We start from the raw sequence: 23,897 nt of genomic DNA, 5'->3' as shown, positions 1-23,897 counted from the left end.
CACTCCCGCAGTCTTGGTGTCATCGTGCATTGCACAACGCGACCATCCCACCTAGCGACCTTTTTCCTTGTTCCCTACAACTAGCACCACAAACCTGACGTCTTGCACGCCTTCCGACTATCCTCCCACACCTCGACCCCGGAGATCCACATCGGCGGGGGAGGGATCTGATTGGCGCGTAGTCGGCGCGAGAACGCCATCTCCATGTTTTTGCTCCCCGCATTCTCTCGCTTGCGGATGCTAGGTTAGGTCGTAGCGCATCCCTGCTGGTGGGCTTTTGGGTACGCTCATCATGGGTATTGATCGGCGCGCATCATAGTACAGTAGTTGTAGAGTAGGTAGGGGGGAGTATATATACCATTGTGTATCAGCCAGCAATGTACTGCTTTCCCCCCCATCTTCCCACGCGTGACAATCGCAGGACGGCCATATCCGCGCAAACATGTCGCCGCCCACCATGTTTCTCCGCGCCGCAGCCCTGCTATCCTCCCTCGCAGCGACGGCTGCGCAGACCCCCTCCCCCACGGCAAGTGGCTGGAGCACCACGCTGGCCGGCACACCCACATCGTTCCGCTCCGTGTTTACGATCCCCGCCTCAGCCGACGAGGGCGCGGATCTACTCCCCAATATCAACGACCCTGCGGCTGTGGACGCGCAGGCCGTGTGTCCTGGGTACAAGGCGTCGCAGGTGCAGAGCGATGAGCGGGGTGTGAGCGCTGTGTTGACGCTGGCGGGCGCGCCGTGCAGTGTTTATGGGAATGATGTTGAGGTTTTGAATCTGCGGGTTGAGTATCAGAGTAAAGATCGGTTGGCGGTGACGATTGAGCCGGCGTTTCTTGTAAGTTGTTGGAATGGGGAGGGTGGGGATGGTGCTGATGGGGGTTAGGATGCGTCGAATTCTTCGCAGTATGTTTTGCCTGAGGAGCTTATTCCGCGACCGGGGGCGGAGGATGGGTATGGAGATTTGGATTTGAAGTTTGATTGTGAGTGTTCTTTTGTAGATTGGAGATATGTTGTTGTTGTTGTTTTGCTGACCTACTACACAGGGGCTGATGAGCCGTCGTTCTGGTTCAGCGTCACGCGCGGATCTACCGGCGATGTCATCTTCACAACCAAAGGCACGCATCTCATCTTCGAAGACCAGTTCATCGAGTTTGTCAACACGCTCCCGGAAGACTACAACTTGTACGGTCTGGGAGAGCGTATCCACGGCTTGAGGCTGAACAACAATTTCACCGCGACTATCTACGCTGCAGACGTGGGTGATCCAATCGACCGCAACTTGTACGGCAGCCATCCGTTCTACCTCGAGACACGATACGTGAACAAGTCCAGCAGCAGTAGTGATGGTGGATCCCCGTTCCAGTCGTACTCGCATGGTGTGTATCTGCGGAATATTCATGGCATGGAGGTCGTGCTTAAGCCTACCAACTTGACCTGGAGGTCGCTGGGTGGCTCGATTGACATGTTCTTCTTCGATGGTCCGACACAGGCTGAAGTCACCAAGCAGTACCAGACGTCTGCCATTGGTCTCCCGGCTATGCAGTCGTACTGGGCGTTTGGTTATCACCAGTGTCGTTGGGGATACCACAATTGGACTGAGCTACGAGGGATTGTCGAGTCGATGAAGGCGTTCGATATTCCATTGGGTATGTTTGGCTCCTACGATAGTATTTGAGACCTCACTAACACATGTATGCAGAGACGATCTGGCTCGATATCGATTACATGGATCAGTACCGCGACTTCACGCTCGACCCTGTCACATTCTCTCCCTCTGCCGTTGCCGATTTCTTCGGATGGCTGCATGGAAACAATCAGCACTTCGTTCCGATTGTGGATTCAGCGATCTACATCCCGAATCCCACCAATGCCAGCGATGCCTATGATACCTACATGCGAGGAAACGAGTCTGGCGTCTTCATGACGAACCCAGACGGTAGCCAGTACATCGGTGCCGTGTGGCCCGGTTACACCGTCTTCCCCGACTGGATGTCCACGAACGGCGTGTCGTGGTGGGTCAAGGAGATGTAAGTCTTGTCTGCATGTGCGCGTATAACGGCACTGACTTTCCCCAGGGTCGAATGGCACAAGGAAGTTCCCTTCAGCGGCTTCTGGCTCGACATGAGCGAAGTATCCTCGTTCTGTGTGGGATCCTGCGGAACCGGCAACGTCACGATGAACCCCGTGCACCCACCTTTTGCCCTCCCAGGCGAAGTTGGAAACATCATCTTTGACTTCCCGGAAGGCTTCGGCGTCACTAATGCTACGGAAGCGGCGTCGGCTTCTGCTGGTGCGTCGAGCCAGAACCCTCCACAGCCACCTGCTACAACAACTTCGACTACCTCCTACCTGCGAAGCGTGCCGACGCCTGGGCAGAGGAACGTCAACTACCCTCCATATGTTCTTGATAACGTTCAGGGCGATCTTGCCGTGCATGCTGTTAGTCCCAACGCGACGCATGAAAACGGAATGCAAGAATATGATGCGCATAACATCTTTGGGTGAGCTTCCAACCATTATGTACTATACCCGCACGCATGGCTAACTTCTTCGTAGGCACCAGATCATCAATGCTACGTACCAAGGTCTTTTGTCTGTCTTCCCCGGCAAGCGTCCCTTCATCATCGGTCGATCTACGTTTGCTGGGAGTGGCAAGTGGGCGGGACACTGGGGCGGAGACAACGCTTCGAAGTTCATGTATATGAGGTTTTCCATCCCCCAGGCGCTGTCCTTTTCGCTGTTCGGTATCCCCATGTTTGGAGTCGACACCTGGTGAGTACTCGCCTTACCTGACTGTGAGGAAGTAGACTGACAATACATTACAGCGGCTTCAACGGCAACAGTGATGCAGAACTCTGCTCTCGCTGGATGCAACTCTCCGCCTTCTTCCCCTTTTACCGCAACCACAACACGCTCTCCGCCAATCCCCAGGAGCCCTTCCGCTGGGAGAGCGTAGCCTCTGCATCCCGCACGGCAATGCACATCCGCTACTCTCTGCTGCCGTACATGTACACGTTATTCCATTCAGCCCACACCACTGGCTCCACAGTCATGCGCGCACTGTCGTGGGAGTTCCCCAACGAGCCCCAACTTGCCGGCGTCGACACGCAATTCATGCTCGGCCCCAGCATCCTCGTGACCCCCGTCCTCGAGCCGCAAGTCTCCACCGTCATGGGCGTCTTCCCCGGTATCATCGACGGCGAATCATGGTACGACTGGTACACCGGCGAGCGCGTCGAAGCAGCAGCTGGCGTCAATACATCGATTCCCGCCCCGCTGGGCCACATCCCCGTCTTCATCCGCGGCGGCTCCGTCCTCCCTCTGCAGGAACCAGGCTACACGACCACGGACTCGCGTAAGAACCCATGGGGGCTTATCGTCGCGCTTTCCAGCAGTGGCGACGCGTACGGCTCGTTGTACGTCGACGACGGAGAGTCGCTCGAGCCTGAGGATACACTGGAGATTGTGTTCACGGCTATGAAGGGGCAGTTGCATGTTGAGCTTCAGGGTGGGTACAAGGATACGAACGCGCTTGGGAATGTCACCATCATGGGTGTGACGGGTAATGTGGGCGCTGTTACGTTGAACGACTTGTCGGTTGAGAGCAGCAAGGTGGATTACAGCCAGGATACCGGTGTGTTGACGCTGTCGGGTCTGAATGATCTGACGAGCGGTGGAGCGTGGCAGGGAGCGTGGACGTTGACCTGGGCGGCGTAGAGAAGTAGTACCGCCACCAACGGTCGGCTAACGGAGATATGCTTTGTAACTTTCCACATATAAAGCTGGAGAGGAAATGCATAACATAACAAATGAACAATGCAACCGCATACATAATGATTCGTCCCACCCTAAATCCAAGTTCTACCCCAACATGACGTCATCCATAGCAACACGTCCACAAACGCCAAACCACCACCTCACCCGCGCACCCACCCACAATGGCCACCACCCACAAAACCCCCCATCCATTCCGCACCAAAAACAACACCCCCTCACCACCAAAATGGCGCCCAAAAAACTCGAAAAGCGCTCCCTAGACGCCCCCACTACCAAGCAAGCAGACGAGCTACCAGAAGACCAACTCAAATCCCTCGTCGCCCGCGCAAAAGACTCCCCCGAATCCGCCCTCCAAGCCGCAGCCTCCCAAGCCGAAGCAGCCCTCACCGCGCAGAAAACCGCCTCGTCGCTACGCTCCGCCGCAGACGCTATCCGCGACCCGAAGAAGCGCGATAAATACCTGCGCGATGCGTATGACAAGGAGATGCAGGCGCATGGTAATAGTAAGAAGGCGCGGTTGCTGCAGTCGGGGGCGTTTCAGGGGAGTGTCGGGGGGGGTGGGATTGGGGCTGCGGTTGGGGCGGGGTTGGGGACTGTGGTGGGGACTGTGACGGGGACGGTGTTGGCGATTCCTGCGACTGCTGTTGGGGGGTTGGTGGGGGCGGGGGTGGGAGGGGTGAGGGGGCCGTTTATTAAACTTGGTGGGGGGGAGAAGGGGAAGGATGGGAAGGGGAAGGATGGAGATGGGAAGAAAGACGGCAAAGAGAAAGATGGAGATGCAGATGGGAAGGAGGACGAGGCGGGAGGAGAAGACGCACAACCAGACGATGCAGCAGAAGAGGTCGAAGCAGAAGAAGTCGACGCAGAAGACGCGGTGCCTAATCCCGATCTGCTACGGCAAGCAGCCGACGACATCGCGCGCGAGCGGGAACAACAGGAGAGGAACGGCGGGGACGGTGGTCAGGCGCAGGATAACGGGGGTGAAAAGACAAAGCCCCAGGGCGAGGAGGGCAAGAAGGATAAAAAAGACGATCACGATGGTAAGAAGGAGAAGAAGAAGCCTAGGAAATTGGAGGTACGGAGTAAGTAGGCTGGGTCTGCATCTATATCTACATCTGCGGGAGGAGAGGGGGGTTCGACGTGGTATGAAGACTTTGCCGTTGGGGGAAAATGGGGTTGGGTTGTGTTGTGTTATTTGGATGGGACTAAAATGTACAAGTACGACCAGTTGGTGGTTGGGAAAAGATTGATTTATGCATGTTCTGATGTATTGATACAGAGACGTCGTGGCGTATATACTTATCAGTCTATCTATCTATTCGTTGAGAGAGGTATACGGTACTAAACTGGATTTCTACGTGATCAAATGCGAGTTTTGTGCTTCACTGATGGTGGAGTGTTTGAAGGTACAGCAGCCAGGCATCTAGCCAGCCAGCCAGGACACCTTCTTTCATCCCAGCACATCCGGGTCTGACACCGATGGCCAAGCAGTGACCTTGCGCGATGTTTACTCAATACGCGAAGTAGCGAGAGATCCAAGGTCAATCCTGTTGTACAGCTCTTGTTCAATATCCTCCCCCTTCAACTATATTCCGCTCATCTCTCCCTCGAAGACCACGGGAGAGTGGAATTCCAGTGATATCTGACTGCGGGCACGTTCGACTTGTGGAGGTTCTCGCCGTGAATAGCGATAGACCTAACCTAGTCTTTCTCACCATGTAGCGGGTTGTGAGATCTGCTTCCTGTTTCAGGTTGCTGTGTACAGACCATAGTTGAGGACGGGCGGCGGCAAAGGAAGCTTTGCTTGGAGTGAAGCGCTTTTGTGTGCCTTGATCGGGCTCTTGACGGACAGCCGTATCCTAGGGAGATTGGTGAACTGGGCTGTTCGTTCCTGAACATCGTGGTAGGCATGGAGAGTGACGTCCCAGCGTATCGAAATTCCAATTTCCCAGAGTCCAGCTTCTCAGATCCCAGCTCCTTGAACCCCCAGCCGTGGATCCTCGAAACCCGCGCCCCTCATCTTCACACATAAATCCACAACACCCCAACACCCTTTCACAAAAAGCCTCAACCTCACCGCCTCCCCCCCTCCCCCACCTTCCCCCTCGATTTATCCTGCTCCGCCTCCCACACCTCCCTCAGACTAACCATCCGGCGATCCACATACTCGCTCATCAAACGCAACACCTTCTTCGGCGTACGATGCGCATTCGGCGGCCTCTTACTAACATCGCTCAGCCCGGGGTGCGGCACCCGCTTACTCAGATCCTCCTGCGCCATGCTCTTCATGGGCGTGAACTGCTTCCAGTACGGCTGGCGCTCGACGAAATCCTGGTGCACGGCGCGCGACTGGTCGACGGTGACTTGGAACCATTTTGTTGCTGTTTTGCTGATTGTGGGGGCCGCGAAGGGCATGGATGGTGGGTGTGTTTGGGGGGTTTGGTCTGGATCGCGGGGGGTGCTGGTGGGAGGGAGGGAGGAACGCGCGGACAGCGTGCTGGGGCGCAGCATCTCGTCTATACCAGTGTTTGGGGATGCGTTGTGCAGGTCGAGGTTCTCTTCTAGCTGCTCTTCGGCGTTTAGGGGCTGTGTGTTTTCGCTGTCCGTGGGCACGACTTTCTCGAGGGCGAAGCGGATGGGGGAGGCGTCGAGGGCGTGTTGCGCTGCGTCGGCGGAGCGGTAGATGGCTAGCGCGATGTTGTCGGCGGGGTTGTGGTATTCATACTACGGTGCAAGTAAAGTCAGGATTTGTTTGAGAAAAAGTGCATATGTGAATTCGGTATTCACGAACCCGCAAGGATTTGTACATGCTAATCTCCCCAAAGCGCTGCAATACTCGGAAGATCTCACGGCTCTCTGATAAATTTGCTGGCCGTGGTATTATGCGCAGATGCACAGATCGTGCAGGCAGGAACTTGCGGAGCGACATGGCGGTGGTGGTGAGGCTGGAGCTTGTACATTTACGCTGCGATGCATCGACAGACGTGGGGGACGCGAAATTTACCAGAGCTCCGGGACACGCGAATGTCACGTGCAGGAAGCATCTTAAGCACGACGAGATGAACAGAATGCATGTCAAAGAGTGATATTATGACTCGACAGTCGCAGTAACTATAGTACTGCGCTCGAGGCATCCAACAACACCAGGCTCAACCCGAAGGGAGCTCTGCAACCGAAAAGACAAACCCCACGTTTGCGAATGAATGCGTCTCTCAACGCTCCAAAGGGTATATAACGCCTCCCAAAAAGACAAAGCAAAACGCGATTCGAGTGAACCAGCCTCGACCCCAATCAAATCATGTGACCCGCGTGGAGATTTTGAGGCCATCGTCCCTCGTCCGTCTGCGCATCCTCGCGCTCTTCGAAATCCTGGCACCTCCAACGTCTCTTCGCTCCCCAGATCGCCGGAGGGACAGGCCGGCCACAAGATCCGCCCTTCTGGTCGAGTTGTCGTAGTCCATGTCGATCCCCTCGTCAGCCTCATCGACCGTCAACGCTGAAGCCGGCTCGTCGACTGTGCATTGCTCCTCTGCCTCGATCATCCGCACCAGCCTCGAGATATCCCTCACGCGAGACGGGCAGCACTGCATCCGCGCATTGGCCTGGCGCTGCATCCGGAGCAGCGATGATGACACGCGAGAATAGGTTGGGCGGTCCGCCTGACCCAACGGTTCGGTGGGGAATGCACCCTCGTCGCTTGGCGGAGTAAGTGGGGCGGATGCATGAGCGTTGTGGCGAGGGTAGATGTGCGTGTTGATGCGGAGCGATTGCTGGGTGAACTTGTGTGCCAGGTCGCCTATCAGACACGGCGGCGGTGTTGGCAGTCGACTAGGGAGATTTTCCGGCTCGAGTAATGTTGACGTCGGGCAGATGGCTGTGTCGTCGTCTAGCTCAGCTTGGTGCGCGTAGTCGGACCGCGATGCTTGGTCGAAGGAGAAGTCGCGAAACATTCTGTTTGCTGAATATACGGATACTGCTCGGCAGGGCTATGGCGTGCAGACAAAACTATGCATTCCTTGGAGTGGGATTTGGTGATAACGGCGGGCCCCAGGCTGTGGGCAGCATGGAGCCTTAAGGGTATGCGCACATGCGAGCCAAGACGCCGGGCATGGCAACATTGCGAGACCCACTCCCCCTTAGCTCCCAACCAGATGCACGGATTCGTGCCCGGCTGTGTAGTGTGTGACTTGGTCTTTGGTTCCAGATCGTTAAGCGGGCAGAATTCCTCAAGCTTCCCCTTCTGGCCGATGGTTGACCGAGCGGTATCCACCCGCGGCGTCTGCAAGCGGAAACCCCACAGAAGGCGTGCAGAAGCGATCGACGAGTTGCTCCCCATTCGACAGCAGATCGAAGGCGCTACGTGTATCCCCAACCCAATCCCCACGAATCGCATCATGCCCCAATTTCATTGCGCCTCGTTTCTAAAATTGGGGCAGGGATCGCAGGCAAACCTCATTCCTCACGTCGTTATTTCCGCCCCTAGCACCCCTCCCTATTCTACATACCTATCCTAACATGGAACACCTTCTCTCCCTATCTTTTACGGGCCGCTAGTCACGCAACGAGATCTTCGTAAAATTGACACCTCAACGGCCGCAAGCTCGAATTGAATGGTGCCACGCCAGACACGCGGAAACCTGCGCCCTCGTACCCACAGCCGTGGTTTCTGTCCTGAACCCTCTCCGTGGCATGGCTACGTGTTTGGGACTCTGCAGCTGTGCGAAACGGCTGACATGTGCGTGTTGCACTGCGCCCCCTCGCATGTCGCTTGGAACTTCCCTGTTTCTTGCGTCAACATCCCAAACCACGGTGCGCCATCCTATTGGAAGCAGCACACCTTGTTCCTACTGCGGTTAACCCTACCCTGGGAGTTCTGGATACAGTCACGTTTGCAATCCTGGGAGCCTGCCCCACATCCCTGGGTCCAGCGCGAACGCCACAGTTGGACGATCTGGACACCAGGTCAGTCTATGCAGGAGCATTTGATTGGGCAGCGCTGGATCTACTACCAGGAACGAGGCGTCATCCGCATCTCCTACCGGGGCGGCCGTCATGCATGAGCTGGCGAACTGTGAACGTGCTCTTCTGCTGTGTCGCTCTACCCAGGTTGATGGTCGTTGGAGATACTTTCTGTACTGTTTTACTATGCCCTGGCGACAAGAAGTCTCACAACAAATGATCAACTCATCAGCAACGAACTCAATCGACTGTCACAAAACACGCCTGACTAACCGTTGAAACCCCACGTCATTGTGCCTGTCGATCACCAAGTCCCTACTAGCAACATACATACAGTAAACTGCTTGAGGCAGGAGACAAATCCAATGAAGCTACGGGCACTCGATTCGCTGACAGTAGCCGCCTCAAGAGACTACGGGGTGATCGACGAACATGAGCTGAGACGGCACCCGTCCTGCCTCGGACTCGCCGAAAAGCTGAGACGACCCCATCACCCATCTGCCGCGAGCTTGCTCGAGCAGGCAGAAGGTACGCAGGAGACATGGCATGTGAACACTGACTACACGTAGGACCGTCCGATAGGGCAGTGCCGTCGCGCCTATATTGATATTGACAGCGAAAGGGAGTAGTTGCCTTGCCTTGATATGCAAACTAACATGGTCCTCGTTTCAAGACCTCGACATCGATGTTGACGAGATTAAACACACTCGATGATCGGACCCCCCGACGGGATACCTTGCCTCACCTCAAACAACGTCTCATATGCTCAGCCCTACAGCGAAGGAATCCTGACTCATGCAAGGTTCATCGATACGTTAGATCAGGAGCATGTACTCCATTTCGGGACAGCGTCATACGAGAAAGAGGCCGGCCATACCATGGAAGACTGATATACCGTACTCCACACCCCCATTCAACCCCATCTCCCAGACCAACGCCCACACCCCACCGCAAAAGCACGCCCCAACCCAATACGTGGCACTCTAGCACCCACCGTATGCCTTGCATCCCACCTAGTCCCTTTCCCCCCGGTTTTCTTTCCTTCTGCCGTGATGTGACGGGCTCTCCTCACCGCTTTGCCTAGTGCCTTTTTCTTTTGCTTCTGGTGCTGTCGTATGTTCGTATACTGTGTTGGCCTGTTTGTTTTATCCACGTCATGTCACGGCACGTCGCGGGACTCGGTGGTGCGCGTGGGGGGATTCTTGTGGCTTTACTACGTGTCGTTGGCTTTTTCGCTGTGGTGATGTTGTGTCATGTGTTGTGCGTTGGTAACGGGGTGGGTTTGTTGGTCGAGGACTTCTTGAAGCAGATTGGATAGATGCAGATACAGATATAGATGAAGGTGTTCGAAACGGCTTAGCGGAAGCTCTCTCTACGATGATGAGAGGTTCAAGGGGAAGTGGTTGGTGTCGTCGTTGGAACCTTGTTCTATGTAGAGGTGGAGATGGCTGGTTCTGAAGATGAGATGGAGAGAGGATTAAGATTGTATGGCTGTGGTAACACACTGACTCTGGGAATAGTGTTCTTATTGTTCTGTCTAGATTTCCTGCCATGATTTACTACTGAAATCTTGTCTGGAGTTGGTGAGCACTTAATGTTGCCGTTTTTGATCTAGAGATTACTAGGTACTGTGTAAGATAGGCCAGATGAATCGGGTTACGGCTTTGAAGACTTAGTATGCACACTGCAATAGTATAATTGCGTGCTCTTACCGCTTTACAGCGCGTATAAGAGTTGCACAGCGTCATATCATCAAAATTTCACTACATCATACTGCATCTGTCTAATAACGTTAAGTCCATACGCCTAATCAAACGCAGCGGACACAGTTCCTTTCAATCGAAATTTCATCCAGTAAAATGATGCCAGTTACCAAAGCTTGAGGCTACAGAAACAGTTTCCTGCACTTACTACAAAGTCTACCTACAAGATATATTACAGAGCTGTGCTGTTTTAAGACTACTGTCCTTCGGACTGTTGGAATGGAAGTCTACGCTTCTTGATTGGATGGGTTTCGGTGAAAACAGGTGTTGACGCAGGGGATGTGAGGTAGTGGTGTATCGCATGAAAGGCTGGTGCTTGTTTTTTGACATGTATGCGGTGCTTATTGTGTGTTGGAGTATTGTGGTGGGATATAGCGATTAGTTTAATTAGAGCATTAGGTTGGGTTTCAATAGCGGCGTTTTACAGTAGTTGAAGCCATATGGATAGTTGTTTGTACTGAAAAAACAAGAAATAGTACATTGATGTTTGTCTTGAGGAGAGTTATTGAAAAGTATCAGAGACCTTATTATTTAGTAATGGGCATCTTTACACTGTAGAGAAATTTAACTGCAACGAGTAGTGCCTGTCATGGGTTGAATAGGCAAGCACTCTTTGGTAGACTCGTTTTTCTATTCAGTGGAGGGAGGCGTAAAAGCGAAGTTCAGGGGCGGGGTTTGTTTGATCTCAAGAGTATGGAGATTCTGATAATGATCGATAGGTCTAGTAGTACTTTAACCTTTGCATTTTGCCTGAGATGCTCATTGTACCTAACTGTAATCAACTCAAAAACAGCAATGGTGCAGCGCTATCTTAAATACCTCAAAGCCTTACCCATCCTAAGTCAACATCACTTTTAGGCCTTAATCATTTACATTTAAACCTTATTACATGTTGCACTCATCAGACTATCTGTTGTGTTGTTATGCAAAATGCAAGATAGTCCTCAAGTATGATTATGTTGCATTGTTACACCGAACACAGATTTGACTAGACTGAACATTGCCTGTCATGATCAAAACAAGACCGATTAAAGACATCACTATAACGAAGAGTGCTTTCTACAAAGTATCTGCTATGTTGATTTCTGGTGCGGCTTCGGGGTTTAGGTGGCTATGCGGGTTGTGATGTTATGGTGAGGCGTGTTAGTATGTTCTATACAATGCAGATCTTGACGAGTCGGAGATTTGTCTTTGTTTGATATGTTCGGTGTCGAAGGCGTTCAGATTATAAAGCAATGCATGTGCTGAGTTTCGTGATAAGTATAGTTCGTTTGTATTGTATTGTATGGTAAGTATCGGGGAGAGAGAGAGCTAGCTAGGTGGATCATGCCTTATGCAAATGCTCATAAATTGTTATCGCTTGGAATGTATTTCAGCTGAAAAGCATGGCTAGTGCCAAGTTTCAAGGCAGGTATGATTTTAGTTCCTTGGTCATGGTGAGCGAGTCGTGTGTTGCACACTCGATATCACTCGTGCACACTGCTATCGTGGAACTGTTATGGGTGGTCTTCACTTCATACCGAAACACCTTTCCATGTCTTGCGTCGAGTGGTGGATGCATGTCGAGTTCTGGAACTTATCGGCCATTCATTGACCATGAAAGAAGTTGAAGACGAAAACTTTGGATCATATTTTAGAGTAGGAGACAGTTGAGCTTGTCTCTAAACCTTGCTGGAGATTCGAGACATGGGATCCCAAGGCGTATAAAAGTTCCTTGGATACTGATTCCTGTCTATACCAACAGCTTACACAAACCGTGATTAAGTAAACAATATGTCTTCTGTCGAATTCGCTATAGGAAAACCACCGTGTGAGCATGAAGAACCCGAAACGGTTGAGGAGTTCAAAAACCTAGTTCGAAGACATCACGAAAACACACGTGGGCAACATGAGGAAAAAAAGACAGCTGAAGAGCCTTGCCCGAACTGCTCATGGGTAATTATTCAGAAAGACGATGCAATAAACCGATTCGGCAATTCAGTCAAGGTTCGCAGACTTCTGAGACTTGGAGGTCATCAGGCTCTGGCTCTCAGCGACGATGTCGAACAGTACCTCAGATCATCAAAAACGAAACTGACAGAGGACGAAATCGCCGCATGTGATGAGTTCCGCCTACTAAAGAGCAAAGCTGCTGATGGCGGGCTTTTGGGACGACTTGGGGCTATCAACGCCGCCGACGTTGTCAAGCCTGAAGAGATGCAATACTTGATCCACCTGTTCCTTAGGATCTTCTTCCAGATCATCTGTCCCGCGAAGACGAGGATTAGGTTCTGCTGGGAGTCATACACTGACAGATTCGGCGACTTTTCTCTTCTACCCCTGTACCCGAGGATTACTTTGGCGTCGGTTGAATATTCACTGGTTCCCCATGGGGGCGGACTCAGTGCAAGAACAAGGAGTCGACTTGGCACTCTGCTCCATGAGGTGGTGCATGCGTTTGTTGAACTATATGTTTGCCGCACGTGTGAAGATATCGAGCAGGTTAGTGGACATGGGAGAGTATGGCAGAGACTTTCGAATTGGATCGAGCAGACTGCTCTTCGCCGCATTGGGGTTTCACTGGAAATAGGTGGGTTTGATGAGATAAAAGTACATTGGAGTGAGATTGAGCACTGGCCTACGCTCGAGGAGGTCGAGACTGAGTGGGGACTGGAATGAGTGCGTGTGCTCAGTCGTTGGTGTTTAGAAATTGGTCACTGTCGTTTTCCATATTTTTGTAGATTCGCTGGTTTTGTTAGTCTTTATCTCGCTGCCTTTTTCCGCTCTTAACTTGTAATTTATTTTGCTTTTCATTACTACTAAACTCAGCTTGTTTCCCTACTTTGCTTTGGAATGCTTTCCAAACGTCGACAGTGAACAGAGAAACCACAGCCGAAACACACATCAAGTTCCTTCGAGACCAATACTCAAGCCAGTTAAATCCACAGATAACTTCTCCGGGAAAAATTTGATCCAGCCAACTTCACTCACTAAGCCAGGACTTTACTCATGAAGACTCCGTTGTCCTAACATCACTTTATTCCTCTACCAGCTAAACTCAAATCACTGCCGTACCCACCTGCTTAACAAGATCGACCATCCACATCCATCTCACCCTAGTGATAATTCTTGCGTTTCTCGTTCCTCCATTCCTCACCCAATCCATCGAAGCAAGTGTCGAGGCTCTCATGCAAAGACTCCCGCACACTACGACCACCGGCAAACTTCTCATCAGACACATCATTGCGGTCCATCTCACCACGGCATTGACATGAAGACCCATGTGAATGATCATCATCACGATGCTTAAGATCGCGTGTGGAGTTGAATTCGTTGGAAGGAGAAGTCACCGGCTTTTCTGTGACATCGTGGACTTGCTCACTCCTATTGCGCCACGTGTGATCATGGTAGTTGGGAATATTGCGGTGGTCATGATAATTGTCCATCTTAGAGGTCGAAGTATCGAAATGACTCTGACCGGTCCAGGGCCTGCATGCCATGGGGATAATCTCCCGGACTCGATGGCCGTTGGCTGTGATGGCCACATCATCCTCGGTGTAGCTCAAGCAGCGCTCCGGTTGAGCGATAGGGCTTTTATCATCATAATTTCGGTTGCCGTGGTTGGACATGTTGTATTTTGTGATGGTTCGGTAAGTTGAGATTTTACAAGGTAAAGTATGCTGAATTTAGTCGAACGTAATAAAAGCGTCGAAGTGTACTCAACTGTTCAACTTATAATCTACCTCCCCGTGACAATGTTCGTAAACAATGAATGACCAGATGAAGAACTTGCCTACATAATGTTAGTTCACAACAAGTCATCATCGCTGTGTAAATCCGCGAGGCTGCAGTAACACATCTCTCAGTTATCTTCCACTAAGAAATTTACAATCCAAAACACCTTCGTCAGTGCGAAAATCTGCTAGCCTGATCTGTTCAAATATCACATAGTTAGGAACTTAACATGTGCAGGACGCTCTGCCAACAATATCATGCTTGATCCTAGTGACTTTCATAACCTCTCTCATGCGTCACAATCTCGGTTTTCAGATACATAACAATTATCAACGCATCTCAACTTTTCCAGTAACTGCATGACAGGAAAGTGTATGCCAGACACATGTACGTTTCAGCAGTAGCAGCAGTTGAACGGTTCATCACTCACACGATATGCCTGGTCACTTGATCACAATGTCACATCTGTTCCCGGTAATCACAAAGAGGAAAGCAGCATGGCAATGATCGTAATTCCCTAAACATCTATGTGACTGTTCACTTCCCAATAACCACCAATGACCAACCCCCAAGCCTCCTAACATCACCAAACCATCCAACCACCACGATGAACCTCATAAGGGAGCACATCCTCCAACACAAAAGACAAAAGCTCCCCTGCCCCACCAACCTTACCCACCTCTACTCCCTAATCCAAGCCCAACAACCGCCTCCAAAATGCACTTGCGACCTCTGCAACCCAGCACCCCACACCTCCTTCTGGAACTGCCCGTCCCCGCATTTCCACATAAAGCTAAAAACAGACATAACCCCAAACTGGTACGAAAAACCCTGCTACCGGCCCCTACAACTCGGTACCATCTTCCGCTGCGAAGCTATGCACCTCGCACAAACGGTCGTGGAGTACTTTGACAAACCGAAAGAGGATCTCAACACCCTGCAGTTAGAGGCCTTGCACGAGCTGAACAAGTGGCTTAAACCGCGCTTGAAACACATCCTCGGTCCCAGCACGCTCGAGACAGACCGCGAGAACCTAGTCCCAGCGAAAGAAATGCACCAGCTCTGGCGCTGGACCAACGACATTTTCTTCGCCGGGTCGAGCTGGTTCGAAAGATTCCGTTGGAAGCGGTCCCTCGACGACAGACGACGCGGGCGAGCTTCTCGCCGATGGTTCATCTGGTCCATCGATATGAATCCCACTGTCCCTACGCACCATTCACTCGGCGGCAGTATCATGCTCGATGTCTTGAGCCGCCTTCTCCACGAAGCAGTGCATATGTTCCTTCTGCAGTATGCCTGCGGGATGTGCCGAACCGCGTCGCTGAACCCCAACATCGCAGGTCACGGACGAGTATGGCAGCTGCTCGCCTCCCGGGTGCAAAGCACGTTCATCAGACTTACGGGGTTGCCTGTCGATCTGGGCGGGTTCGACGCGTTGGTGAGGCATTGGAAGTTTGTGTATCCGCTGCCTAGCTTGCATGATCTGTCGGAGTGGAGGTTTGAGGATGCGGATTTGGTGCAGATGTACTGCCGTGATCTGCTTCGTGAGTATAGGAGGTGTAAACGGCCTGAGTGTTTTCTCGTTAGGGATTTTTGTAGAGATTGGTGGGCGAGGAGTTGGAGGAAGAGGGGGCATGCTGCTGCTGTTAGGAGGAGTGTAGAGGATGGAATGAAGCAGGAAGAGCATGGGGGATAGTGTGAGGTGAGGTAATACATAAGGTGATGGCGAGAGGGAACAGATATATCAACTTTGTTCTTTACGACGGCGGGTAAAGAACCTGGAAAAGATGGTTAGCGGGAGGTTACGCATGATAGTGAAGCACGGCAAAAGGACACTTCTGATGGAATAATATTCAGCATAACATATCATTGGATGGTCTTGCGTCTCCACCGTCGGCTTTCACCAACGCATCATTCCTGATTCGCCCATAAAAGTCGCTCATGTATGTCTCGTAAAACGCCACTCTATGCATCTAAAAAGTGGTAAAAAGACAACTTAATGTCCAGCTCCACCAGCAACCCAATTCATAAAATCAGGATCACCTGGATTGGGAAACAGCCCTCGGTCTTGTTGAGGCTGTGGTTGCGCTTGCTCTTGAGCAATAGGCACTATTCCCTGGTCCAGCTGCTGCTGTTGCTGCTGCTGTCTGATTCGCTCCTCTTCCTGCCGCCGTTGTCGCTGCGCTCGGTAGTACAGCAAAAAGGCTAGTGCTCCACTAAGCGCTAGAATGGCAAGAGACTCGATGATGTCGGAGTCGATCTCGTCGTCATAGTAGTCGTCGCCGACATGTGTATCGTCGTAGTCATCGGCTTCATAATCATCCCAGCCTGCAAGTTCGGCTTCCAAGAAGGCGCTCAGCCATTCAGTGAGGGTGCGCTTTTTCTTAACGACTACAGAGATGTCAGCAATCGTCCAACGAGAGAATGCAGGGTGCGCTACATACCTGGTTCTTCTTGGATGGATTTGATGTCCCCGTTCGTAACAGTGTTCCACCAGCTTCGGAATCTTAGCTTGTACAGCGCCAATCTGACCGGCAGGTAGGCCTCGCGAGGGTTCGTTTCTAGCGCCCAGTCGTAGTGTCTTTTGGCAAGATGGAAATCCTGGTCGATGCCGATACCATTCTCATGCATCCATCCCAGGTTCCACATGGCTTGTGCACTTTTCATGGTGTCGGCCGCAGCCTGGTAGCAAGCCGCAGCTTTTTCGGAATCTGGAGGCGTGCCGAGGCCATGGAGATAGTAATCTCCCATTTTGACCATCGAATCGACGTTTTTCTGCTCGGCGGATCGTGCCCAGTAGATCAATGCAAGGACAGCATCGCTGGCGAGTGAGGCTTTCTTCTTCATAAATGGAATGAGTGAGTTGAATGTGAAGCGTGGTTTGACTTGGTCGAGGAGATATGCCACATTCGCCTGTCCGATTTCGAACCCTTGTTCCGCGGCCATCATGTAACCGACGAGTGCTGTTTCGAGGTCGCCATTGAGGTGAGCTTCGTTTGCTTCAGGAAAAGAGGTCGAGATAAGTTCAGCCTTCTCCGCTACGATCTTGTAGTAAGCGGCTGCGACTGAACAAGACTTATCGCGCCCGACGCCCTTGTGTGTGAGTTCTGCAAGATAGTAGTAGGCCTCGAGGTGACCATGTCGCGCTCCTAGATCGAAGTATTTCATGGCAGTCGCAACATCGCCTTGGTCAAGAAACAAAGCTCCCAGTCGAACTTGCGCTACCGCGAGATCCTGATCCGCAGCTGCTCCGAACAGTTCTGCAGCCTTGACAGCATCTTTGGGCACCCCAAATCCGTTGAGATACATGATTCCCATCGAGTATTGAGACAAGGCGTCGCCATGCTCGATGCCGCGTCTGAACCAGGTTCTAGCAATGTCAAAGCTTTGCGGCATACCCTCACCTCGGAGGAACATGCGCCCAAGATATCCAGCCGCCTTTGACGCCAACTTCTCGGTCAAGGGCGACACGTTCTGCTTCGTTTTCCCGTCTTTTGTCCAGTTCATGCGGGCAAGTTCGAGGAAGCGTTTTTTAGCCGCTGGCAAATCCCGTTTCGATGTGCGAGCGCCGTCGTAGTTGAGCTTGGCAAGATTGAAACTGGCTCTCGCGTCGCCTTTTCGAGCTTGGAGGTCCATATATTCGACGACGTCGTCCAGCGAGGAGTAGGCGTCGGAGTGAACACTGCCCGTTTTGGCGTTTTGTCCTGAGCTGCTTACACTCGCACCCTCTCCATATACGCCACCCTCCTCATCGGCGATCTTGAATGAGTCCCTAGGCATTGAATGTCCACCTGGTGGTCCAGATCGCATGTAAACAATTGCCTTCTTCGCAACCTCTCTGTAGTAGTGCACAGCCTCCTCACAGTTCCGTGGTGTCGAGATTCCAGTTGAGTGTCGGTACGCGATGGTCATTTCTGATCGCACGTCCCCGCCTTCCGCAGCCAGTGTGTGGTACAGCATTGCCTTTGCCTGGTCTTGCTTCACGGCATCGCCGAGGCCAGTAGCATACAAAAATCCGACCATGTGTTGTGCCGAGGCGTTTCCGTTCAGCGTTGCGAGTTCGTGGTATCGTCGAAAGGCTTCGGGGTAGTTGCGCGGGTGCGTGTAGTTTCCATAGAAATTCATCTCAGCGAGTGTGAACAAGGCGTCGGGGCTTTGCTGCGCAGTTGCCTCCTCCAGCAGCTTGACAGCTCGGGAAAGAGGCTGGCCGAGCTTCGTTGGTTGCGCATTCGTCGTTACGAGTTCCTGCTGTGGTGGTCCATTCATGAAGAGTAGGAAGAAGACCTCTTTGGCGTAGTATGCGCTGGATCCGAGGATACCAGATTTCTTTTCGAAGTTGTACCATGGCGCCGAGGCGGGCTTGATCCTGTGCAGCAGCGTCATAGCTTCCTCATAAACCGATGCTCCATGGTGTGCATCTGCGCCCTCTTTGGCGCTCCCCCATGTCGACTTCCAAGCATCGTCTCCCGTAAGCGGCTTCTGCTGCGAATGCGAGCGGTCGTTGTCATCGTGTTGCGCCAGGCCGAGGGATAGGAATAGTGACAGGACAACTAGTAGCCTAGCAGTCAGTCAGGAACCCGTCGCCATGTTGTACATGTCAGCATACCAAACAAGAGCGGTATGAACCGCTGCGACCGTGGCCTCATCTTGGGCATGTGTCAATGTGAGAGATTCTCAAGAAAAAGAAAATCATCGCGTCATGTCAAAGGAAGGAAGACCAACGCGACTTTACCAGCGTGTGGGGTGATTGTCTGAGGCCAGCTTTCCTCATGCATTCAGGCGCTAACCCAATCGGCGTCTACGTCATGCGCGGTCCGATTCCTTGACGTTTGCTGTCACGAGGAATTGCAGCGTCGTGCTCTTCACTCTCGGGAGGTTGTTGGCCGTCACACTCAGCTTCGTCACTCCAAGCTCCAGCTTGACGCGTGGTATGACTTATAGAGCAGCCCGTCGCGTGCCTCGGGCAGTCGCTCTCAAGCTCTTTCCGTATTTGTCATCCTTCACGGAAGGAACCTTGCACGGTCATCGTCATGATCATAATGACATTGGTATCTCGGCGTTTGCACAATGCATCACTCTTTCTTCTCTACGCGTTTGATCACTTCCTGAGCAGTTTTCTCACGTCCACACCGTCTTCCTCGCTATGAGACACGAACGCAATCCAGGGGACCTGGAGCCCCTTCTCCGTCGCTCAACATCACCGAGTCTGTCCGGAAGCGATGGAAAGGACGAAGATGAAACTATCTCGACCTCGCGTGGAGCATTTATCATGGGATCTATTGGCTTGCTCATATTTCTACAAGGTACTATTGATTTATTTTGGTGTGATCTTATCGAAGTGCATTTCGCAGAAACATCAACGCGTTTTCTCTATGTCCATGCACGTTCATCGTTAACTTCCACGTACTTTAAACATTCTCAATAAACTTGATTCGTGGTTCGACGGGTTACTACATGTCCACAGGCCCTGACATTTACATAGCAACAAATATCTCCATCCTCACCACCACACAATCCTCCATCGCTGCAGATCTCGATGCCTTCGAGAAGGTCAGCTGGTTGACTTCCTCCTACCTGATCGCAATGTCGTCTTTAGCTCCCTTAATGGGCCGGCTGTCCCAGGTATTCAGTCCGCGACTCTGCATGTTCTTTTCCACCATCGTAATGAGTATTGGGACCACCATCACCGCGTCGGCCGTATCTTTTGATATGTTCATAGTGGGGAGAGTGTGTGCAGGAGTTGGAGGTGGTGGCATATTCATCGTTGCTAGTATCCTTGTCATTCAAATGACTTCTCCGAAACGACGCGGTCTTTATATTGGTCTAGTCAATTCTGGAATGACCGTGGGTGTTTCGTTGGGAGCTGTGATAGCGGGTGCACTAGAGCCAAAGATCGGATGGGTAAGTTCATTCCTCCAAAATCACGCGGCTCAGAATTCTGTGAACAACAACTAACTTATCCAAGAAACCTCTCTTTGGTGTTCAGGCGCCGCTGAGTCTGCTTGCAGGATTTGGCCTCCTCTTTTCTATCCCAGCCAACCACACCTCCAAAAACGACACGTATATGTATCTTTCTGTCAAGGAAAAGCTCGCACGCATCGACTACTCTGGAGCCTTGTTGCTGATTGCCACTATTGTTCTCTTCTTGCTCGGGTTATCTGGCCCACATGTTCTTCTAACGCCGCTCATCCTGTCTGCCTTGGCTCTGCCAATCTTCATCCTGAACGAGATATACATTGCTAAAGATCCCATCATCCCCGTCTCCGTCCTACGCTCTCGTGGAACGCTGCTCACATGTCTCGCAACGACCGGCTTCATGATGGCTCGCTGGTGCATATTGTTCTACACGCCTGTATATGCTCTCGCCGTCCGAGGCTGGCAACCCGCCGTGGCTGGATCGATACTCATCCCGACCAACGCTGGCTTCGCTTCTGGTGGCCTACTTGCTGGTGTGTTCCATATCAAGAGGACTGGCAGTTTTTACATGCATAGCGTCATCTCCATGGGGCTCTTCCCGCTCACTATGCTTGTTCTGTCATTCATATCCACACCCACTAGCACGTGGAGTTTGTATGTCTCGATCGTCTTCCTTAATGGGCTCGTCACCGGCGCATCTCTGAACTACGCTTTGGTCCATCTCTTACATCTAACACTCCCGGGTGTGCATCCTATCGTTCTATCTCTACTGGCTACCTTCCGTGGGTTTGCTGGCAGCTTCGGATCGGCGATCGGCGGAGGTCTCTTTGGGCGCGTTCTACACAAGTCTCTCAAAAGTGGTTTTGCTGACGCGGGACTCGAGCAACGCGGCGATTTGATCAGAAGGCTCTTGGGCAGTCCGGCGCTGGTGGGAAGGTTGGAGGGCATGGAGAGGTCCGTCGCTGTCGGCGCGTACCAAGACGCGTTGAAAGCACTATTTCTCAGTGCCGTCGGATTGTCCGCAGTGGTTGTAGTCGTGCAGGCGTGCACAGGTTGGAAAGAGCCGGCAAAGAACGAGTTGTTGGCAGAAGAAGATGATGAGGAAATTGACGGTGAAGAGGGACTGTTTGCTGCATCCTGAGGGTCTGATAGAAGAGTGGTAAGTACGTCGTCTTTAGAAGAGTTAATGGTAATGTAGAATGGGGCTGTTCGCCTGTAAGATGGGTTGACGTCGTCGCGAGATCTCGGATGCTCCGTCGCCGTTGTCAGTCAATGACAGTACTTGTCCGATCACTTCTGCAGCGTCTATCTGTCCCATCGCTGAAATGTTCGTATGAGCTACGCATACAAGTAACGTCTCAGAAGCCCCGTGCCGTTACTGTTAGATCAAGCTTCCCGCCTAACTGCCTATCATTTCTTTCATTTTGATCGTCGCTGTCGTTCCGTGTGGGCGACTTCAGTGCATCTCCCATCTCTCATTCGTGTGCTGCATGGCTCTTCAAAGTCATTCAATTCTCTGTCACCGTATCGCATGTATACCACCTACCGTCTTACTTTGTATCTCCTCATGCACGCGCCCACTGATCAAACACTGGCGAAGCCCCGTACATGCAAGTTCCCGTCATGACAGATGAGTGTCGCTCTGACAACCGCTATTCGACACTTCCATGTGTTTCCATGTCTATTCTTTCTATCTTCGCTAACGGAACGCATTCGTCGTCGTTGCGCCAGATACTTGGCTGTTATCGTTGCTACGGACGCACGGGTGGCTCCTGCCTCTATAAAAGTCAGATCTTTCCGCCTTCACCTCACCTCCACCTTGACAACATACGCTCAACGTCGACCCCAGACACCTAGACGGCAATTGCTACATCTTTTTAAGAACAGACTGTAAGTAGAACTCGACTCTATCCGCTGGCCAACGACGAGTTTTCTGCATCAGGCAGCTTCCTTGCGAGCATTTACAAGCCCACACACATCAGCGCGCCCGCAAAGCTTCTATCAGGCTCGACGCGGTGTACGGCTTCGACTTACCGCAGTTTGGTTCTTGACGGCAAATGCGTCGCAGTTCACTTCACCATCACCCCTCGTCCCCATTCTACCTTACTGACCTTGCCTTGTGTCATCCAGATCTATCCCTCTTCCACGACACTTCCGTTCATCATGGCTCGTGGTTCAGTCATGGCAACGCCAATGCTAGGCAACCCTTATTCTCGTCCCAAAGAGCGAGAGCCGGGCAATACTCTCTGCGAGCTCTGTGACCGCACAATCGCAACCATCAACTGGAACGCTCACAAGAACTCCAAGAAGCATCGCCTGGCAGAAGCCAAGGAGCGTGAGGCAGCTGAGAACAAGAACGGCTTCGGAGGAGACCCAACAGGCTTCCCTACCGGCGACGACGGCTTCACCACTACGACTTCTGGCAATGACGGTTGGGGTTCTGGCGGCTTCGATACCGGTGCCAACACTTCCAGCTACGGCAACAAGTCTGGAGGTGGCGGCGGCGGCGGCGGAGCATGCTTCGGTTGCGGTGAGGTTGGTCACAACAAGCGTGATTGTCCCAAGAGCTCCGGCGGTGGTCGAGCTTGTTACAACTGCGGCAACGATGGTCACATGTCCCGTGAGTGTACCGAGCCCAAGAAGCCATACGGCGGCAACGGTGGTGGTGGCAGCGATCGTCTTTGCTTCAACTGCAACCTACCTGGGTGAGTTTTCCCAGCTTCTGGCGCGTTTACATGTGCTTGAATCTTCAAGTCTTGGAGCGTTTCAATCGTTCTTTATGTCTCTTCCGTCATACGATGTACCAGTCCTAATGTAGACACAGACACAACAAATCCGACTGCACCGAGCCTCCTCGTGGCGGCGGAGGTGGCGGTGGCGGACGTACCTGTCACAACTGCAAGGAAGAAGGCCACATGTCCCGCGAGTGCCCCCACGACAAAGTCATGCGCTGCAACAACTGCGACGCCGAAGGTCATATCGGCCGCGACTGCGACAAGCCCCGCGATTGGAGCCGCGTCAAGTGCAGGAACTGCGAGAGGTTTGGTCACGGTGCTGCGCGTTGCCCCAATGACCCTGTTGAGTCTTCTGGTGGTGGTGGCTGGAGCAACGGCGGCGACTCTGGTGCTGCTACTGGTGGTTGGGCCGAAGCTCCTGCTGAAGAGTCAACGGGAAACTGGGCTGACGATACCACCGCGGCCGCTGAGAGCAACTGGGCTGATGCTACTCCCGCTACCAACTGGTAGGGAACTGGAGTGCTACTTTGTGCTCCCTGGTTTGGTGGTCGACGACCATAACTTCAGCATACACAACTACTTTCAAGGACAACAATGGGCGGAATGACAGATGGACAGCCAGGCATAACGATAGGGTTTATGTTGGGATGGTTGCTCCGATTCCAGTACGATACTGCGGTACATGATCGAGCCCTATATGAGCATAGCACAAGCGTGAGCATGAGCATGAGCATGAGCATGTAAACCCAGGTACTCCCAAGATAAACAATGAATCTTGGTTCCCAATCCACTCTAATCTCCTTCTCTTACTTTAACGAAGCCTGTGCTACTGCTGCCTGTGATTATACATCAAACCCAATCTGAACAACCCCAGTGCACCGCAACAAGTTACACTCCACATTTCCTTTACACAAGCCAACCCCATAAAACTCAACAGGCTCGAACATCACCACAGAACCTGAAGAACGCATTCCAACCAAAACTACACTTCATGCCTATCCAAAACACGAGGTGTGTCTCCGCCCCCCTC

General features: G+C 52.3%; 11 protein-coding genes across 11 annotated transcripts; 7 read left to right on the top strand and 4 right to left on the bottom strand.

The window, feature by feature from the left end:
• Window positions 1-457: 457 nt before the first annotated feature.
• Window positions 458-3,720, top strand: P153DRAFT_294443 (glycoside hydrolase family 31 protein; the record flags this gene model as incomplete). Its single annotated transcript, XM_033663959.1, has 7 exons — window positions 458-838; window positions 887-983; window positions 1,047-1,649; window positions 1,703-2,030; window positions 2,079-2,504; window positions 2,560-2,775; window positions 2,829-3,720. 7 exons carry the CDS (start codon window positions 458-460, stop codon window positions 3,718-3,720), a joined length of 2,943 nt encoding a protein of 980 aa, XP_033522598.1.
• A 286-nt stretch (window positions 3,721-4,006) lies between these two features.
• Window positions 4,007-4,870, top strand: P153DRAFT_387164 (uncharacterized protein; the record flags this gene model as incomplete). The annotated part of the gene is made up of 1 exon (XM_033670614.1): window positions 4,007-4,870. One exon carries the CDS (start codon window positions 4,007-4,009, stop codon window positions 4,868-4,870), a length of 864 nt encoding a protein of 287 aa, XP_033522597.1.
• Window positions 4,871-5,853: 983 nt separating this feature from the next.
• P153DRAFT_432568 (uncharacterized protein) lies at window positions 5,854-6,747 on the bottom strand (the record flags this gene model as incomplete). The annotated part of the gene is made up of 2 exons (XM_033672975.1): window positions 6,572-6,747; window positions 5,854-6,504 (listed from the first exon to the last, which is right to left on the bottom strand). Exons 1-2 carry the CDS (start codon window positions 6,707-6,709, stop codon window positions 5,854-5,856), a joined length of 789 nt encoding a protein of 262 aa, XP_033522596.1. The 5' UTR covers window positions 6,710-6,747.
• A 102-nt stretch (window positions 6,748-6,849) lies between these two features.
• Window positions 6,850-7,945, bottom strand: P153DRAFT_368077 (uncharacterized protein). Its single transcript, XM_033668424.1, has one exon. It carries the CDS (start codon window positions 7,728-7,730, stop codon window positions 7,077-7,079), a length of 654 nt encoding a protein of 217 aa, XP_033522595.1. The 5' UTR covers window positions 7,731-7,945; the 3' UTR covers window positions 6,850-7,076.
• Window positions 7,946-8,257: 312 nt separating this feature from the next.
• Window positions 8,258-8,992, top strand: P153DRAFT_49822 (uncharacterized protein). Its single transcript, XM_033673239.1, has one exon. It carries the CDS (start codon window positions 8,391-8,393, stop codon window positions 8,838-8,840), a length of 450 nt encoding a protein of 149 aa, XP_033522594.1. The 5' UTR covers window positions 8,258-8,390; the 3' UTR covers window positions 8,841-8,992.
• A 683-nt stretch (window positions 8,993-9,675) lies between these two features.
• P153DRAFT_368076 (uncharacterized protein) lies at window positions 9,676-10,290 on the top strand. The gene has a single exon (XM_033668423.1). The coding sequence runs from the start codon at window positions 9,896-9,898 to the stop codon at window positions 10,055-10,057; it is 162 nt and encodes a 53-aa protein (XP_033522593.1). The 5' UTR covers window positions 9,676-9,895; the 3' UTR covers window positions 10,058-10,290.
• Window positions 10,291-12,275: 1,985 nt separating this feature from the next.
• On the top strand, window positions 12,276-13,160 carry P153DRAFT_387160 (uncharacterized protein; the record flags this gene model as incomplete). Its single annotated transcript, XM_033670613.1, has 1 exon — window positions 12,276-13,160. The coding sequence occupies one exon, from the start codon at window positions 12,276-12,278 to the stop codon at window positions 13,158-13,160; it is 885 nt and encodes a 294-aa protein (XP_033522592.1).
• A 437-nt stretch (window positions 13,161-13,597) lies between these two features.
• P153DRAFT_387159 (uncharacterized protein) lies at window positions 13,598-14,110 on the bottom strand (the record flags this gene model as incomplete). Its single annotated transcript, XM_033670612.1, has 1 exon — window positions 13,598-14,110. The coding sequence occupies one exon, from the start codon at window positions 14,108-14,110 to the stop codon at window positions 13,598-13,600; it is 513 nt and encodes a 170-aa protein (XP_033522591.1).
• A 712-nt stretch (window positions 14,111-14,822) lies between these two features.
• On the top strand, window positions 14,823-15,986 carry P153DRAFT_405539 (uncharacterized protein; the record flags this gene model as incomplete). Its single annotated transcript, XM_033672015.1, has 1 exon — window positions 14,823-15,986. A coding segment is annotated over one exon (1,090 nt), but the record flags the coding sequence as incomplete, so codon positions are not given.
• Window positions 15,987-16,046: 60 nt separating this feature from the next.
• On the bottom strand, window positions 16,047-19,102 carry P153DRAFT_424102 (HCP-like protein). The gene is made up of 3 exons (XM_033672467.1): window positions 18,826-19,102; window positions 16,661-18,772; window positions 16,047-16,607 (listed from the first exon to the last, which is right to left on the bottom strand). The coding sequence occupies exons 1-3, from the start codon at window positions 18,869-18,871 to the stop codon at window positions 16,213-16,215; spliced, it is 2,553 nt and encodes an 850-aa protein (XP_033522589.1). The 5' UTR covers window positions 18,872-19,102; the 3' UTR covers window positions 16,047-16,212.
• Window positions 19,093-21,501, top strand: P153DRAFT_319586 (MFS general substrate transporter). The gene is made up of 3 exons (XM_033665090.1): window positions 19,093-19,519; window positions 19,699-20,117; window positions 20,182-21,501. The coding sequence occupies exons 1-3, from the start codon at window positions 19,360-19,362 to the stop codon at window positions 21,271-21,273; spliced, it is 1,671 nt and encodes a 556-aa protein (XP_033522588.1). The 5' UTR covers window positions 19,093-19,359; the 3' UTR covers window positions 21,274-21,501.
• The last annotated feature ends 2,396 nt before the right edge of the window (window positions 21,502-23,897 follow it).

Source organism: Dothidotthia symphoricarpi (assembly GCF_010015815.1).
Source record: "Dothidotthia symphoricarpi CBS 119687 unplaced genomic scaffold P153scaffold_13, whole genome shotgun sequence".
Taxonomy (NCBI): Eukaryota; Fungi; Ascomycota; class Dothideomycetes; order Pleosporales; family Dothidotthiaceae; genus Dothidotthia; species Dothidotthia symphoricarpi.
The sequence above is the reverse complement of the archived record's forward strand: the minus strand, read 5'-3'. Positions and strand labels throughout refer to the sequence as shown.

What these genes read in the sequence shown, in the direction of transcription:
- P153DRAFT_368077 (XM_033668424.1), bottom strand. Translation starts at nt 7,730, where the DNA reads ATGTTTCGCGACTTCTCCTTCGACCAAGCATCGCGGTCCGACTACGCG.
- P153DRAFT_49822 (XM_033673239.1), top strand. Translation starts at nt 8,391, where the DNA reads ATGGTGCCACGCCAGACACGCGGAAACCTGCGCCCTCGTACCCACAGC.
- P153DRAFT_368076 (XM_033668423.1), top strand. Translation starts at nt 9,896, where the DNA reads ATGTCACGGCACGTCGCGGGACTCGGTGGTGCGCGTGGGGGGATTCTT.
- P153DRAFT_424102 (XM_033672467.1), bottom strand. Translation starts at nt 18,871, where the DNA reads ATGCCCAAGATGAGGCCACGGTCGCAGCGGTTCATACCGCTCTTGT. An exon ending in GCGGTTCATACCGCTCTTGT is followed by an intron (nt 18,773 to 18,825) that starts TTGGTATGCTGA and finishes TGACTGCTAGGC; the next exon opens with TACTAGTTGTCCTGTCACTA. An exon ending in ATCCATCCAAGAAGAACCAG is followed by an intron (nt 16,608 to 16,660) that starts GTATGTAGCGCA and finishes ACATCTCTGTAG; the next exon opens with TCGTTAAGAAAAAGCGCACC.
- P153DRAFT_319586 (XM_033665090.1), top strand. Translation starts at nt 19,360, where the DNA reads ATGAGACACGAACGCAATCCAGGGGACCTGGAGCCCCTTCTCCGTCGC. An exon ending in CTTGCTCATATTTCTACAAG is followed by an intron (nt 19,520 to 19,698) that starts GTACTATTGATT and finishes ACATTTACATAG; the next exon opens with CAACAAATATCTCCATCCTC. An exon ending in TAGAGCCAAAGATCGGATGG is followed by an intron (nt 20,118 to 20,181) that starts GTAAGTTCATTC and finishes AACTTATCCAAG; the next exon opens with AAACCTCTCTTTGGTGTTCA.